The sequence below is a fragment of the Epinephelus lanceolatus genome, chromosome 5 (assembly GCF_041903045.1).
Source record: "Epinephelus lanceolatus isolate andai-2023 chromosome 5, ASM4190304v1, whole genome shotgun sequence".
NCBI classification, from domain to species: domain Eukaryota; kingdom Metazoa; phylum Chordata; class Actinopteri; order Perciformes; family Serranidae; genus Epinephelus; species Epinephelus lanceolatus.
Genome location: NC_135738.1, coordinates 8,742,815 through 8,757,651, shown reverse-complemented (window position 1 = coordinate 8,757,651; position 14,837 = coordinate 8,742,815). Strand labels below are relative to the sequence as shown.

Sequence of the window (14,837 nt, the reverse complement as noted above, 5' to 3'; positions counted from 1 at the left end):
CAAGATGTACAGCCGATGAACTGTAAATTTAGAAAAGCATACAGCAGGTTATTGGGACTATTTTTAAAGAATAAAATCAAAATTTGGAAAGATAAAGGGAAAAAAATGGAGGAAAAAAAGTCAAAGGCCTTACAGGAAAAAAATAGTTTTACTTCCAGACAGAAGATGAAATATATTGAAAAAAAGTTGGAATATTTTCAGAGTAAAGTCAGAATTTTTTTGAGAGCAAAGTCGTAATATTTTGAGAATTAAGAGGAAATATTTTTAGAATAAAATCAGAATTTTCTTGACAGAAAAAAGCTGGAATATTTTGAGAATACACAGTGGAAATATTTGGGAACAAGGTTGCAGTACTTTGAAAATAATGTCAGATTATTTTGAGAATTAAGTCGGATTATTTTGAAAATAAAGTGGAAATATTTGGGGAATAAAATCAGAATATTTTGAGAAGTAAGTTGGATTTTTTTTTAGGAAAAAGCCAGAATATTTTAAGAATTAAATCAGAATTAACAAAAATGAATTTTTAATATTTTAAGGATTTTATGGATTAAGTCGGAATATTTTTAAAATAATGTCAGAATATTTTCAGAATAAAGTGGTAATAGAAACTACATTTACCATAAAATTGTATTTAAGTAGTTGTACTTAGTTACTTCCCACCAATCAATGTCTGATAATCTAGAGTTATACTTTCAGCCAGTTGTAGAGTAACACAGATTTTATTGTTTGTTTGATTTTAATGTTGAAACTAGAATTAAGTCGTTATTAATATTTACAGTTGTGTTGTTTGTGTTTCAGAGTGAGGAGGACGATATTGGGAGCATTGCTGCTTCTTCTGTCATGGTGAGTTCACGAGAAAATAAAACTAAACGAGAAATATTAAACTGTGTGTGTGTGTGTGTGTGTGTGTGTGTGTGTGTGTGTGTGTGTGTGTGTGCGCGCGCGCTCAGCCATCCTGCAGCTTTGGTGTGTTTGCTGAACAGTGGAGAGCCATCCACACAAACTACACCCCCCCCCCCCCCATACACACACACTGTTCCCATGACGATATCCCATAATCACTGCCGTCCTCCTCCCTGACAGGACGCAGCGTCGGCTGCTTATTGGCTGTGACGGCCTCCCACTATACACTCTGACTGGACCCAGCAGGGAAACTCTGGTTTGAACTGGAGCTGATAGTTTTAGTTTCCAAAATGAAATATATTCTATAAATCAGGCTACAACTAATGATTATTTTTATTATTGATTAATCTGCTAATTATGTTCTCAACAGATTAATTTGGTCTGTACAGAAAAAAAAAAGGACTTGTCACATTTCTTTGGATGTTTTGTTTCATCTGACCAGCGGAACACAAAGAGATTCAGTTTAATGTGATGGAAGACAAAGAAATGCTGCAAATATTTAGATGATTTAAACTTTATTTTCACTTTATGTATACTGTATACATACATGCATTAGTTTATACTATAAAATAATAATGCTATTCTGGGATAATGTAAATAATCTTCATTACAAAGAGCTCTGTACTTTCCCATCTTCTCTTTGATTCAGTGTTAACATCCGTTTAGTAAAATATGACCTATAAATAAATCACAGGTTAAATGTTTGGTTTTATCTACAGGAATATGAGATGGAAATAGTTTCATCCTCTCAGTCAGGTTCACTGTTTCAGCCTTTAACCGAATCTGTCTCCTGTTGTGTCTCAGTCTCTGTGAGGACACACACCGTCCCTGTCTCAGCTCTGTGTGTGTTGTCAGGCTGAAGGACAGCCTCCCTCTGAGTCTGGTCCAGGCTGTGTAATTAACATGGAGGTGTATCAGGTAAACAGTGAGGACGGCCCGGCAGGCCTCTGATTAAAGGCCTGGGTGGTGCTTCACAGCACCCTGCTGCCCAATAAACACCACTAATGGCATCAGGACCCCCGCCCTGCTGCACGGCGGCCTCCGCCACGGCTAGAGGGCAACGAGGACGGCGGTTTGTGGTGGAAAATACCGACACATAAAGGAATACGCCACTGAAAATCTTTTTTTGAGTATCAAACAGCCAGCCCAGAGGGTGGCTCTGAAAGGTTCGTGATTTGCTTCTTTGTGTTGGACAGTAGCAGGATTATGGATTCACACATTGACTCAGAATCCAAATGTTTTAAACGTCTACGACTGAACACTCAGAATAACTGACTTCTCTGACAGAGGTAGATCTGCAGTCATACATCTCTGAGTGCAAGAGAAGAGCTGATTGAGGGAAGCAGCTGGACTCACCTGGATGCAAAGATGTGGAGTGATGATGAAGTGAAGCACCTTCACCCGCAGAGGAATCACTCCAACATCACAAGGCAGACAGTAGACACTAGACTTTTTTACATAGAGCCAAACAATGACAGCATCATTCTGCTCCATTGTGTGATTTTAGACAGCATGCCGGCATCATGGAGGCAAAAGAGGTGTGGCATGGCAATGACATGATAATGATAATAACAATCATTTACATCCCTGTGGCAACTGATCTCGTCCTCTGCTAGGAGGGTAAGGAGCTCCCCAGCAGTGCTGTCTACCATTACCATTGCTGGTATTCTCCGCTAGCCTTTTACCGTCCTGCACTCGTCCAGCTTAACACAACAAACCACAGAGAAGCTCAGATTACAACACACACAGAGGGAGTGTGACTTCAATCTCAGGACGCCATTACTCCACTTTATTCTTACACAGACAAAAGTGTTTGATTCTATACTAATGCTCTGAATGTCATTTACAGAACCTACACAAGTTCTGCTCATGAGTCAAAACCAAACCAGGAAGAACAGTAAAATAACCATTAATACCATCACCATTGGAAAAAAAGCTCACCTTCCTCACTTTCCTCATCTTCTTCACTCCCCTCCCTCCCAGTCTCTGTTCCACAGGGTGCAGCTGGATCCTCTGGAGAAGCACTGGTTGAGGAGCTCAGCTCTGGGGAACATGGCTGCTCAGCGTCAGCTGCTCGCTCAGGAGCCCAGCCTCGTCCTGAAGAAGGTACAGATACAACTTCTCAAATCATTTACATCAAACTTCACATATCCCTCAGTAAAGTATAACTGTAGATGACAACTCAATGTCCATTTTTTTAAAAAAAAGTATTCTGTAATGAAAAACTCATCGTATTCCTTCACAACACAATCACCAAAAACTCCCCAAACTCCCCCAAATCTCCCCAACCTAACGTTTGTTTGGTCAGAGCTGATAACTAACCCAGCCACATGCTTTTTTTGCCTTTGTTGTAAGTTTATTTTGAAAAGATACAATGCATTTAAGAAGCACAAACTGACACACCGTCCCCGAACATCCAAAACCGACGCAGGAGGGTACCTAGTGCATCATAATTTAATGTTTACAGCCCCTGACTAAGTGTTGGTATTTGATGAGTTGGGAGTGAGAATGTGTTGAAGGTTTAGCCAAGACTCTGTGGATCAACAGACTGAAGACATCAGCCTCAGCTGTACTTCGACCTTACTGCCACTTAGCTAATGTTAGCATGCTGCTGTTAGCATTTAGCTCAAAGCATCGCTGTGTGTAAGGACAGCCTCACAGAGCGGCTGCTGCAGACTGCCAGTCTGACTGTGAATTATCAGAAATTAGAAAAGTTCTCTCTCCAACTGAATGAATGAAACTTGTTTCTCTTTGCTTTATCTTTTCTGCTCTCGTCAGGATTTCGTCTCTGTAAGTAAAACATGATGCTGTTTTATTTACTTATTGTATGAAGTCAATTTTCAGGCAACACATTTAGCTCAGAGATTTTAACAGCTTTAGACCCTCAGTTTATACTGAGCTGATAAGCCTGATATTTTTTGGTCATTTACTTGCTTTGCATTGAAAAGCTGTCATTAATACCTCATATAACAGCTGATTCTACACTGTAGTGTATGTGGAGATAAATGTGACAGCTATCAGGTCTGGGTTAAGTCTGTCCTCAACGACCGCTTGGCAAAACTCGATAGACGGCTTTAGAGAGCCGAGCACTTTGACAAAACAATTGGCTTAAGGAAATTAAATGTTCAAAGAGCAGTAAACACAGTTAGTAATCTCCTTATTGAAATGAATGAAAGGGACGAACAGGGGGCAGGGGTGTGTGAGGGGAAGATGAATCAGATAAACTCCAATCCTATCAGGAGGAGAAGCAGATAAACGCCCTCACACACACTCTTACATAGAACATGGTGAAATGTGTGAATCACTGTGATACCAACAGACCAGCTGAGAGTCTGGACCCACACAGACTCAGCTGCTCTCACCTGTTTAAACAGACCTGGACCTTAACTGAGCTCTAAAAGCAGGCATGATATTCAGGGTTTATTAAAGAATTCAAGTTCTGGCATAGAAAATATAATGGTGTGTAAACTTGTCTTCCTAAACAGGTTTTTAGATGCAGTTTTTGGATCTTATGAAACCTCAAATTTCAGTCTCATAATCTCAGATTTCCCAAACATATCAAACACAGCACTCTGGGAATTTGTTGACAATAAGAATGAATATAAAACAAAAAAATACAATATCTGAAGAAAGTGCAGGTGTGAATGGTCAATGCTGAATAGCTGATGCTCACTTTAAATGTGTAAGGATATTATTGACTAGTTGAATGATACCAATAGCGTGGAATATCTGAAGGTTTTTGAAAGTCTGACGCTACACTGCAGTGCTTGCTCAAATGTGTAAGAAGAAGGTAAAGTGATAGGAATTGTTGAAAAAGTCGAAGGGATCTAATTAGTATGAATGTCATTGAAAAGTTAAATGATATTTATAATGTGGCTTCAAACATTGAATCATAACATTAATGTATAAAGGATGTGGAATGTTTAAAGGTTTTTTGAAAAGCTGACGCTACACTGCAATGCTCACTTTAAATGTGTATGTATATCTTTGAATAGTTGAATGATACCAATAGTGTGGAATATCTGAAGGTTTTTGAAAAGCTTACGCTACACCGCAATGCTTGGTCAAATGTGTAAGAAGAAGGTAAAGTGATAAGAATTGTTGAAAAAGTCGAAGGGGGTCTAATGTGGAATATGTTACGGTTATTCGAAAAGCTGGCACTACACTGCAATGCTGGCTTCAAACGTTGAATAATAACATTAATGTATAAGGGATGTGGAATATTTTAAGGTTATTTGAAAAGCTTACACGACTTTGTAATGCTGGCTTTAATGTGTCAGAACCAGGTGAAGTAATAGGAATAGTTGAGAAAGTTGAAAGCAGTCTAACTGGTATGAATGTTTTTGAAAAGTTGAATGACACTCATAATGTTGAATATTTCAAGGGTTGCTGAAAAGCTGATGCTACATTGCAATGTTCACTTTAAATGTTGAATAATACCATTAATGTATGAATGATTTGGAATATTTTAAGGTTGTCTGAAAAGCTGACGCCACACTGCAATGCTGGCTTAAGTGTGTAGGAAGAAGGTGAAGTGGAATATTTGAAGGTTTTTCACATTTACACCCAATAATATTTAAATAAGTGTCAGTAAAAGGGCTGAAGTGCTGAAAAGACTTTAAAGCTTTTTGATTGAAACTGTTCGGGCCACATGACGAGTTAGAGTGGTAATAATATTATTATTGTAGTGGTTTGTCGCTGAACACACAGGTTGCTGCACTAAAAGGAGCCAGGAGAAATTAAAGTATTCTTTCTTTGTTTCTCTTTGCGACTCCTCTTCGACTGACGACCTCGTGTGATGTGAACGTCGGCGTACACGAAAGGGGGTAAGTTAACACTAATCATCTAAACACGGGAGAACAACCGGGACACAACAACACACTCACTTCTGCCTCAATTAGCTCAGCACTGATATCACAGAAAGCAGCTCCCTCACCTCCGTCTGCTTGCCTGTCTGGCTCCACAACACTCTGAAAGAGTCGCAGGTTCGGACGTCTGCCGGCTCTTTGAAGCAAGGTGTGTGTGTCTGTGTGTGGGTGGGGGGTGGGGGTGGGGGGTGGGGTGGGGGGTTGTTAATGCAAAATGCAGTTCATGTAAATGGGATTCACACAGACGTCCAATTTTCTGGCATGTTTGTGTACAAAAGCAGCAGAAAGGCGGTGTTGCTTTGCGAGGCGTGTAGTCGTCCCTACAGACAGCCTGACAGCTCTGTGCAGCCAAACACCTGACACCATGCTAAACACTGTCCTACATACACAACTACCTCCAACAGTTATTTTTATCATCGCTCCTGTTTCATTTTCACCAGCCGTCTGCCGGCAGCTTCATATTAGTAGCATGGACGGATTACTAAACAGGTCCGAAGGGGCCTAATGGGTGAGGGGCCCCAGGGCCTGGACCTCTGTCTGATGGGGCTGTTGAGCTAGAGCTGCAACTAACGATTAATTTCACTGTTGATTAATCTGTCAGTTATTTTTTGATTATTCGATCATCTGTTTGGTCTATAAAATGTCAGATAATGGTGGAAAATGTCGACCATTGTTTCCTAAAGCCAAGATGACGTCCTCAAATGTTTTGTTTTGTTCACGACCAAGTGGCAACCTCTGGTGCTGAAAAGTAAAGTGCCAACAACTGCAGTTCCTCTAATGGCCACTTGAGGCTGGCTCCAAGAATGAGTCAATCCCCGCAGACCCCCATGTTAAAATACCCAACTTTACAGCAGAAAAAAACATGTTTACAGCCTGGTACAAAAAACGGTTTTGGTCTCTATAGCTAATTTGAATATTCATGTCAACTATACGGGGGGTGAATTTTTATATAACCCACCTGTTTATATTTTATTAAAGCTTAAAGTTACGCATGATCAAGGGCGGGGCGCTTTGAGTGAAGGACTGTCTGCCGATAGTATCCTTGGCTTCTCAGTCAGATCCACCCCTCGCTCCTTCACAGCTCCACCCTCTTGCCCAAATATGGTCGCTTCTGGCTCCAAAAAACCAAGACGCAGACGCTGAAGTGCCGAACTCGAGGCTCAAAATCAGGAGTCCACAAACCAATGGGTGACGTCATGGAAGCTATGTCCATTATTTTTACAGTCTGTGTTTCCAACCCAAAGATATTCAGCTTACTGTTACACAGGAAGAAGAAACCAGAGAATTTTGACTTTTGTTAATTAAAAAATAACTTGAACCGAGTGTCAAATCAGTGTCAGTTTAGTTGCCAGAGATTCAGATCAACCATCAAGTCATTTATGGTCATCCTGTTTTTTTGTCCTTTCGTGGTAGTTTTGAGTGTCTTTGAGGTCATTTTGAGTCTGTTTGAGTCTCTGTGGTTGTTCTGAGACTCTTTGTGGTCTTTTTATATCTCTTTGTGTATCTATGTGGTTGTTGATTTTGCGTCTGTTTGTTGTCGTTTTGAGTCTTTTTGTGTCTCTTTGTGTTTGTTTTGAATCTCTTTGTGGTCATTTTGAGTCTCTTTGAGTCTCTGTGGTTCTTCTGAGACTCTTTGTGGTTATTTTATATCTCTTTGTGTCTCTTTGTGGGCGTCTAAAGTCTCTGCGGCTCTTTGTTGTGGTCTTGTGTCTCTTTGTGGTCACTTTGAGTCTCTGTGTGGTCATTTTATATCCCTTTGGCTCTCTTTGTGATTGTTTTGAGTCTATTTGTGGTCTATTTATATCTATTTGTGTCTCCTTGTGTCTCTGTGGTGGTTTTTGTGTCTCTTTGTGTCTCCTCTGTGCTTTGTGTCTCTTTGTGGTTGTTTTGCGTCCCTCTCAGTTGGAGGGTCATGTTCTTGTGAAGGAGGAATGGGGGGCCTTTTCCATGTCTGTGCCCGGGGGCCCATTGTCTCATAATCCGTCCATGATTAGTGGTCGGACGCTGCAGCAGGATGTAGTATTCATGCTCATTAGGGTCTGGTGTGATTTGAGCAGCCCAGCAGCCCAGACAATGGGGATGTGTAATGATATTGTAATTACATGGTAATTAATATTTGAGCAAACAGTCAGCCTGAAGGGAGTCAGCGCGGCTCCTCAGCAGATGGGAGGAACTGATCATCACACAATCAGCCAGCAGATCTTTTATTCGCTCCTCCGTGTGTGCTTTTACTTTCTTTTTTCTTAAAGACCTGATTTCACAGTTTTGCAGTGAGAATGTGGAAATCAGTCAACAGGGGGATGAAGTCCGAGTCTCCTTATGTAGGCAGCTCACCCAGTCAGGGAGGCACTCGTCTGGACACGGTGTTTGGGATCGATCTTTGATTTTCTTTTCGTCCTTACAGCAGCTCTGTGAGCTCTGTCTCTGCTCGAGTCCCAACATATGTTCTTCAGATTCATTGTTAAGTCAAAGTGTGATTCTACACCCAATAAAAGAGACGCTCGTTCAAACCGGCACATATGGTCGAACTGTTGCAGGCCGGCTTTGAAAACTCCCCGCCGATGCCAGAAGTAGAATTTCACACGGCATTATGGGACTCTAAGCTTCCTATTCAAGAGCTTTTGCAAAAGGACCCCTCCATATGGCCTCTCCTAATGCGCCTCCCCCCCCCCCTCCCATTAGCTGCATGGACCTCCCCATGCAGAAATAACAACATCAATGGTCTAACCCTCGCGCCACTTGAGAGTATTACACTCCTTTTCATGCTTCACTTGATCAAAACGGAAGGAGTGAAATTTACGCCTGTTTGATGTGCTTTTTCCCTGCTGCTTTCAGATGAGCAGCGCTAACTCATTCTGCCTGTCACTCCTCAACCACCAAAGGGCCAACAGATGCCCGCCGCACCCGGGCCGACTGTTGGGAGGCAGTTGCCAGTTTGTGCCGGGTCACTGTTGGTGCTCCCCTCCTGGATCTGTTGGAGGACGATAGCTCAGACTGTTTAATGGAGGCTGGAGCGTCCTGCTGGGGCGGACAGGTGTCCGTCATGTTTGCAAATGTGTGAATGTGTCACACGCAGCGTTGTTGTGTTTCTCCTGAATGTTTGTTCACCAGCAGTTAAAGCAGTGATTCTGCATGATTTGACACATTTATCATATAAATCATGAATACGTTACATTCCTGCTGACTCCTCTGCACATATTTCAGGTCATGAGTTTCCATTCTATCATTTGAGCATTAATTAACAGAAAATATTTTTTTGTCTAATATATTTGTCAAGTTGTGCTGTAGTTGAGAGATAATGCAAACCTTTAAGTCTGCATCAAACTGTATTCCAGTTCAATCTCAATGGATCTTTGAAAAATAATATAACCATAATGGATGTAACTACCATGACATCACGCATTGGTTCGTAGACATCAAGCCTTGAGTATAGTGTTTTGGCCATTACCATCTTGGTTTTTTGGAGATAGAAGTGATCATATTTGGGTGAGAGGGTGGAGCTGTGGAGGAGCGAGGGGCGGATCTGACTGAGAAGCCGAGAGCACTATCTGCAGACAGTCTCTCACTCAAAGCGGCCATGATCATAATTATGCATTGATCTTAGCCTTAATAAAATGTAAACAGGTCAGTTATATAAAAATTCAACTCCGTACAGTTGGCATGAATGTTGGAGCTAGTTATAGAGACCAAAACGTTTTCTATACCAGGCTGTAAACATGTTTATTTCGGCTGTAAAGTTGGGCTTTTTAACATGTTGGTCTATGGGGATTGACTCACTATTGGAGCCAGCCTCAAGTGGCCATTAGAGGAACTGCAGTTTTTGGCACTTCAGCGTTGTTGTTTCATTTTTCAGCCATGGAGGTTACCACAGAGATAAAACCCCTCAACACCTACGCTCATTTACCGCCAAAATCTGCAGTTTATTGAAACACGGGAACACTCGCTTAAAATAGGCTATAGACTGTTTTCTCATTGCAAAGTAGACCAGAGCATGTTAATGGCTCTGCAGTGGATGAGTATGCCTTCCTGTGTTTCTTTGTGGTGTGTTATGTTTGACATCATTGATCGGCTGGAAGACAGGTTACTAAACAGTAGAAAGCAGCATGTAGGCCAAATGTTGAGGTGGTAACTGCTTTTTTTGAATATCTGTTATTTATTTTGTCTCTCAAACTCAGTGCTGACTAGGTTTGCAACAATATGAAATTTTCACGGTATGATAACTATCTCAGAAAATATCATGGTTTCACGGTATCACAGTATCACAGTATACATATCATCAGACACAATGAGCCTAAAAGGGTTGAAAACAAAGGTGTTTTATTTTTTGGTTGAGCAAACACGCCTGACCGGCAGTTGAGGAGGAAAAGTAATGTGCATATGCAGGTGAGATTCTCTGTCCAGTTGCACTCAGAGCAACCACAAAGAGACTCACAATGACTCAAAACAACCACAAAGAGACTCACAATGACTCAAAACAACCACAAAGAGACTCAGAGAGACTCAAAACAACCATAGAGACCCCAAGAGACTCAAAATGACTCAAAACGAGCATAAAGAAATTCAAAAAGACCACAAGGAAAACTCAAACAGCCACCAAGAGACTTGGATCAATCACAAAGAGACTGGAAATGTGCACAAGGAGACCTGAACAACCACAAGTACACCCAAAATGGCCACAAAGACACTCAAAACTATCACATAGAGATTCCAAATGACTCAACAACTACAAAGACAATGAAAATGACTCAAAACATCCATAAAAAGATTCACAATGATTTAAAACAAGCACAAAGAGGCTCAAAAAGACTGCGAGGAAACCTCAGATGACCACAAAGAGACTTGGAATGACCACCTGATGGACTGGTTCAGACAAATATCTACACTCTATCACAAGCCTACACAGAGAAAGGTGTTATGGGTAAGGATAGGTCACAGAGGAGTCAACACTCACACCTCCCAAATCTCAGCAACAAAGAAAAAATGAGACAATACAGCACAGACCTCTTTGTAGGAAAGACACAAATAGTATGAAGCATCTATACAAAATATTAATATCATCTGTGAAACCCAAGCTGCGCCCTTTGGCAGAGGGAAATGATCTACAACTTGACCTGAGGTGTCTCCATGTGTGATTAAATCCTGACTCAGATCTGATCTTTGCAGAGAAACGTTTGAGTGGAGCGTTGAGTATCACTCACAGCTCCTAATAGCGGCGCTGTCAGTGTGTGTTAAGGTGTGTTGGAGTGTGTGCGTGACACAGGTGGAGGCCCAAACAATCTCAGCAAGTGTCGGAAGAGGCCGGCGGGCGAGGCGGGGTTCAGTTATCACCTTCTAATGAAAAGCGTGGCGGCTGAAGCAGCCTGGCAGCACCCCCCGCCCCTCAGCGGTCAGTCTGCATCAGCACGCCAACACACAGAGACACCGCCAAAATAAACCTCCATTAGCCAGCCTGCACACGACCACAGGGTTTTTCTCCCCCTGATGACCGACTGGATTTTCACGCTCTCGGTTGTTGGCTGAATGAAGAACATCAGTGCGCTGAAATTAAATGGGCGGAAAACAGCAGAAAACAATGTTCCATTTGTTTGATCCAGTTTACAGTAGCAACATGAGCGCTGAGAGGGAGGAGGTACAGACAACAGGGACGACAGGGAGGGACCAGGAGGAGGAGAAAGAGGAGGAGGAGAGGACGGCTTGTATTTAGTAGGAGTCTCAGTGGAGTTGACTGGCCAAAAATCCTTAATGTGACACGTTTGTTGCTGCTTTTAGCAGTTTCCTAACTTCAGAAATCAGCCAGACTAAAGCTGCAGAGGAGTCTGAGGCTGTCGGCTGCTGCAGGAGAGGAGGTCACACTTTTCATGACATTAGAGAAAATCAATTTACTGTGATAGTCCAATTAAAATCTGACTTTTAAAACACGTGAACATGTTAGTCCAACTGGTATCACACTAAATAGAATTTCTCAAAGTCGGACTAACACACCCAGATAATGTGATTGGGAGTCGAATTACTCCTGCGTGTATACCAGTGTTTCTCAAATGGTGTGCCGTGATGCCAGTCCAGGTGTGCTGTGGGATTTTGTGATAACCACACATTATTATTGCAATATTCAACTGGGCCTATGCACAAGGTTATGAATGGATTTTTAATTGACTGTATCAGTATGTTGTGTACACCCATTTCCCAATAAAGAGGCAAAGTCTAGAAAAAAGTCTAAAAAAAATTAATTTGATTCAATTTAATTTAAAAAACCTTCACAGGGGACCTATTTGTCACCGTTGGTGCGTGGGAATTCTAAGTGTGTGACACATCACAGCCCTGATTGGCAGCCAGTGTGAAGGATGATAACATTTAAAGGAAGAAAGCAGTAAGTAGGAGGATGGATCGCTTTACTGTACGGAGCAAATTACGACAAAGCACCAGCGAAGATGACCTACCATTGAAAGGAAAGAGGTCCATCCATCCATCCATCCATCCATCCATCCATCCATCCACTGTAAATTTACTGGATTACAGATGGATGGTTGTGTTTTTTTCCTGAACACTTAAAATGTGTGTATATGAGCTGTCAGGTCACCGAGGTGATGAGTTGTATCGTCAATTGTTTGTAAACCAGAAACTCGTCGATACTTCAGTCTGCAACTGTCAGAAAAACTACGAACTTTGAGAAACCCAGGCTGTGGTTTGAGGTTTTACAGGTCTGAAAAGACACAAAGACTGAGGAGACGGGACACAGATTATGGTTACTATGGCTACCATAGTTCCTATGGTTCCTATGGTTCCCTGCGTGCTGAAAGGAGGCGATGTTAATCTCTAAAAGGCAGATTACAGCAGGCAGATGTTAGAGCCAGTTCAGATGTGGACAGACGAGGGTCAGAGGTGTGAATGGACGAGTGCGTGAGGAGAACCGGTCACATCAGACACAGATACTGTGGAGACATGTTCTTTCTGTCATCACAGTCAGATTATTGACACTGTATTTTATGATCTGTTGGTTGGTTATCTTCTGATTTTCAAAATAAAGAAGAATAAATACATTTTCCCAGAAAACAAATGCTGATGTTAGACAAATGTTTAGCCAGTTATTTCTACTCTCTCTGTCTGATTTTGGAAACTGTACTTTCTTATCTTATCTCTTATTTTGCCTCTGCTCTGGAAATCCCTCGGACACATCCAGTTTGTAAGTTCATTTTCTTCACTCTGTGGTGTAGAGCATTAGCAGCGATGCTGTCTTAGAGAGCCTCAGTAGATTTTTAACAGTCTCCTCTTCCTCAATAGATTCAGTCAGAACCTTTTTATATCCTCTGCTGTGAGTGATGATGATTTTTAAAGGTTTTCAGCTGCTTATTAAAACATTGGTGACAGAAACAAACAGGTGATATTCTGACACGATACTGCAAGGTGCGCTTTGTGCATGTATTTTATATTGTGGCAGGGGCATAAAATATTTCTTTAGATCTACTGTAGTTGTGCACATCCTCAGAAATGAATTAATCACATGAACAGTGGGGACAGAAAAGAGAGGATAGCAGCAGACAGGTTGAAAGAGACAGTAACAACCTCATGCTGTCCCAATTATCCAAAAGGTTTCAAGTTTCTATAAGAACACATCGCTAAATGATTGTACAAAAGGCTCAGACCACTCAAAATCATTTTGATGACCTGTCAGTTTGTTTTAATTGGCATGAACAAGTCAGGTGTGTATGCCTCCATGCTGGCAACAGTCCCATGTGGTCAGTAATTGAGCTGAAAACTGGGCCCTGTATGGAATTGTTTAAGGGTTCAATAATGGCCCCATGCCAATAACTGATAGGGGTGGGTTTACCCAAGTGGGCCCCACATGGGTTATGCTACAGCTACCTGGGGACCAAGTGAGTATGGGCCCAAAGTGGGCATCTTATCTTGGGCCCTCATGGGTAAAAACACTCATGTGGGCAATACTTTAATTTCTTATAAATTCAATTTAAATTTTGACATCAGGAAAATATATTAAAACAAGACATACAACTAAAAAGGGGGATGATGGAGTGAAAAAAAAAGTTGCTTTTGTGTATTCCACTTTGTTTTTGGACACGTGCTCTCATATGTGAAATAATCATAATGAAGCAGAGTGTGTATTTATTAATCTGAGCTGTTTCACAGAGCAGATTGTCCACATGTCGGAGACAATAACTGAGCAAAGCATCAGAGTAAATGAGCTTGTGGTATCGTTCACACATTAACCGGCGTGATTAGTGACATGTTTGAATCCAGCCCGGAGCTGATGGGATAACTGTCCTTGAATGTGGCTCTTTAGCAGAGAATTAAAGCTCCAGTCTGTGTGTCTGTCTGCAGCGCACAGTTTTAACTAATGAACCATGAATTCACTTCAAAGCAGGACTTTATTTTCTCTGCTCTGGTCTCTGATGGTGTTTTAATATTATATTCAAACTGGATTCACTCAAAACATTTAATTTTTCTGCGAGATGAAGAGGCAAATATCTGAATATAGAGAGGAGACGTTCTACTGGAGTAGAGCTGATAAAGGATCGGTCCATTTATTTTTATTTTTATTTGTTTATTTTTAAAAATGGGACAGAACATATTAATGAACATTAACAATGTAAATATGTAAGAGATTGTAGCCAAGCGGCTAATTTCCATCCCTTGTCCCATTGGCAGGTAGGTGTTCAGGGAGAGAAAGAGAAGAGAGAAAGGGAAGGACATCAAAGCAAGTAGAAGTTATCAATTTATCTGCAACTATTTTGGTAATCGATTAATCATTTCTGTTAATTTGTCTGGTAAAAATCACTTGTTACAGATTTTAAAATGTTTGCATTTGCTGCTTTTTTTTTGTCTCGTGAATATTTTTGACTGTTGACTAACAGACGCAGACTGTTGGGTCAGTCATGTGAGGGCCATAGACTAAAAATAATGCTTGTAGCTATCATGAGTATCAAGAGTTTTGAAGCCTCGAGTTCAGCATTTCGTGGTGTTAAGGAGCCTGCAGTCATATTTGGGTGAGAGGGTGGATCTGACTGATAAGCCTAGGAAACTTTGAGCAGACAGCCTGTCACTCAAAGTGAC

The 14,837-nt window shown here is 41.3% G+C and overlaps 1 protein-coding gene across 1 annotated transcript in view; it reads left to right on the top strand.

Moving 5' to 3' along the window:
* Positions 1–14,837, top strand: part of LOC117262829 (uncharacterized) — a 72,112-nt gene that overhangs the window by 34,873 nt on the left and 22,402 nt on the right. Inside the window, exons 5-6 of the mRNA XM_078167664.1 lie at positions 799–843; positions 2,887–3,009. Coding sequence (XP_078023790.1) covers positions 799–843; positions 2,887–3,009 — 168 coding nt within the window. The remainder of the gene's footprint in view (positions 1–798; positions 844–2,886; positions 3,010–14,837) is intronic.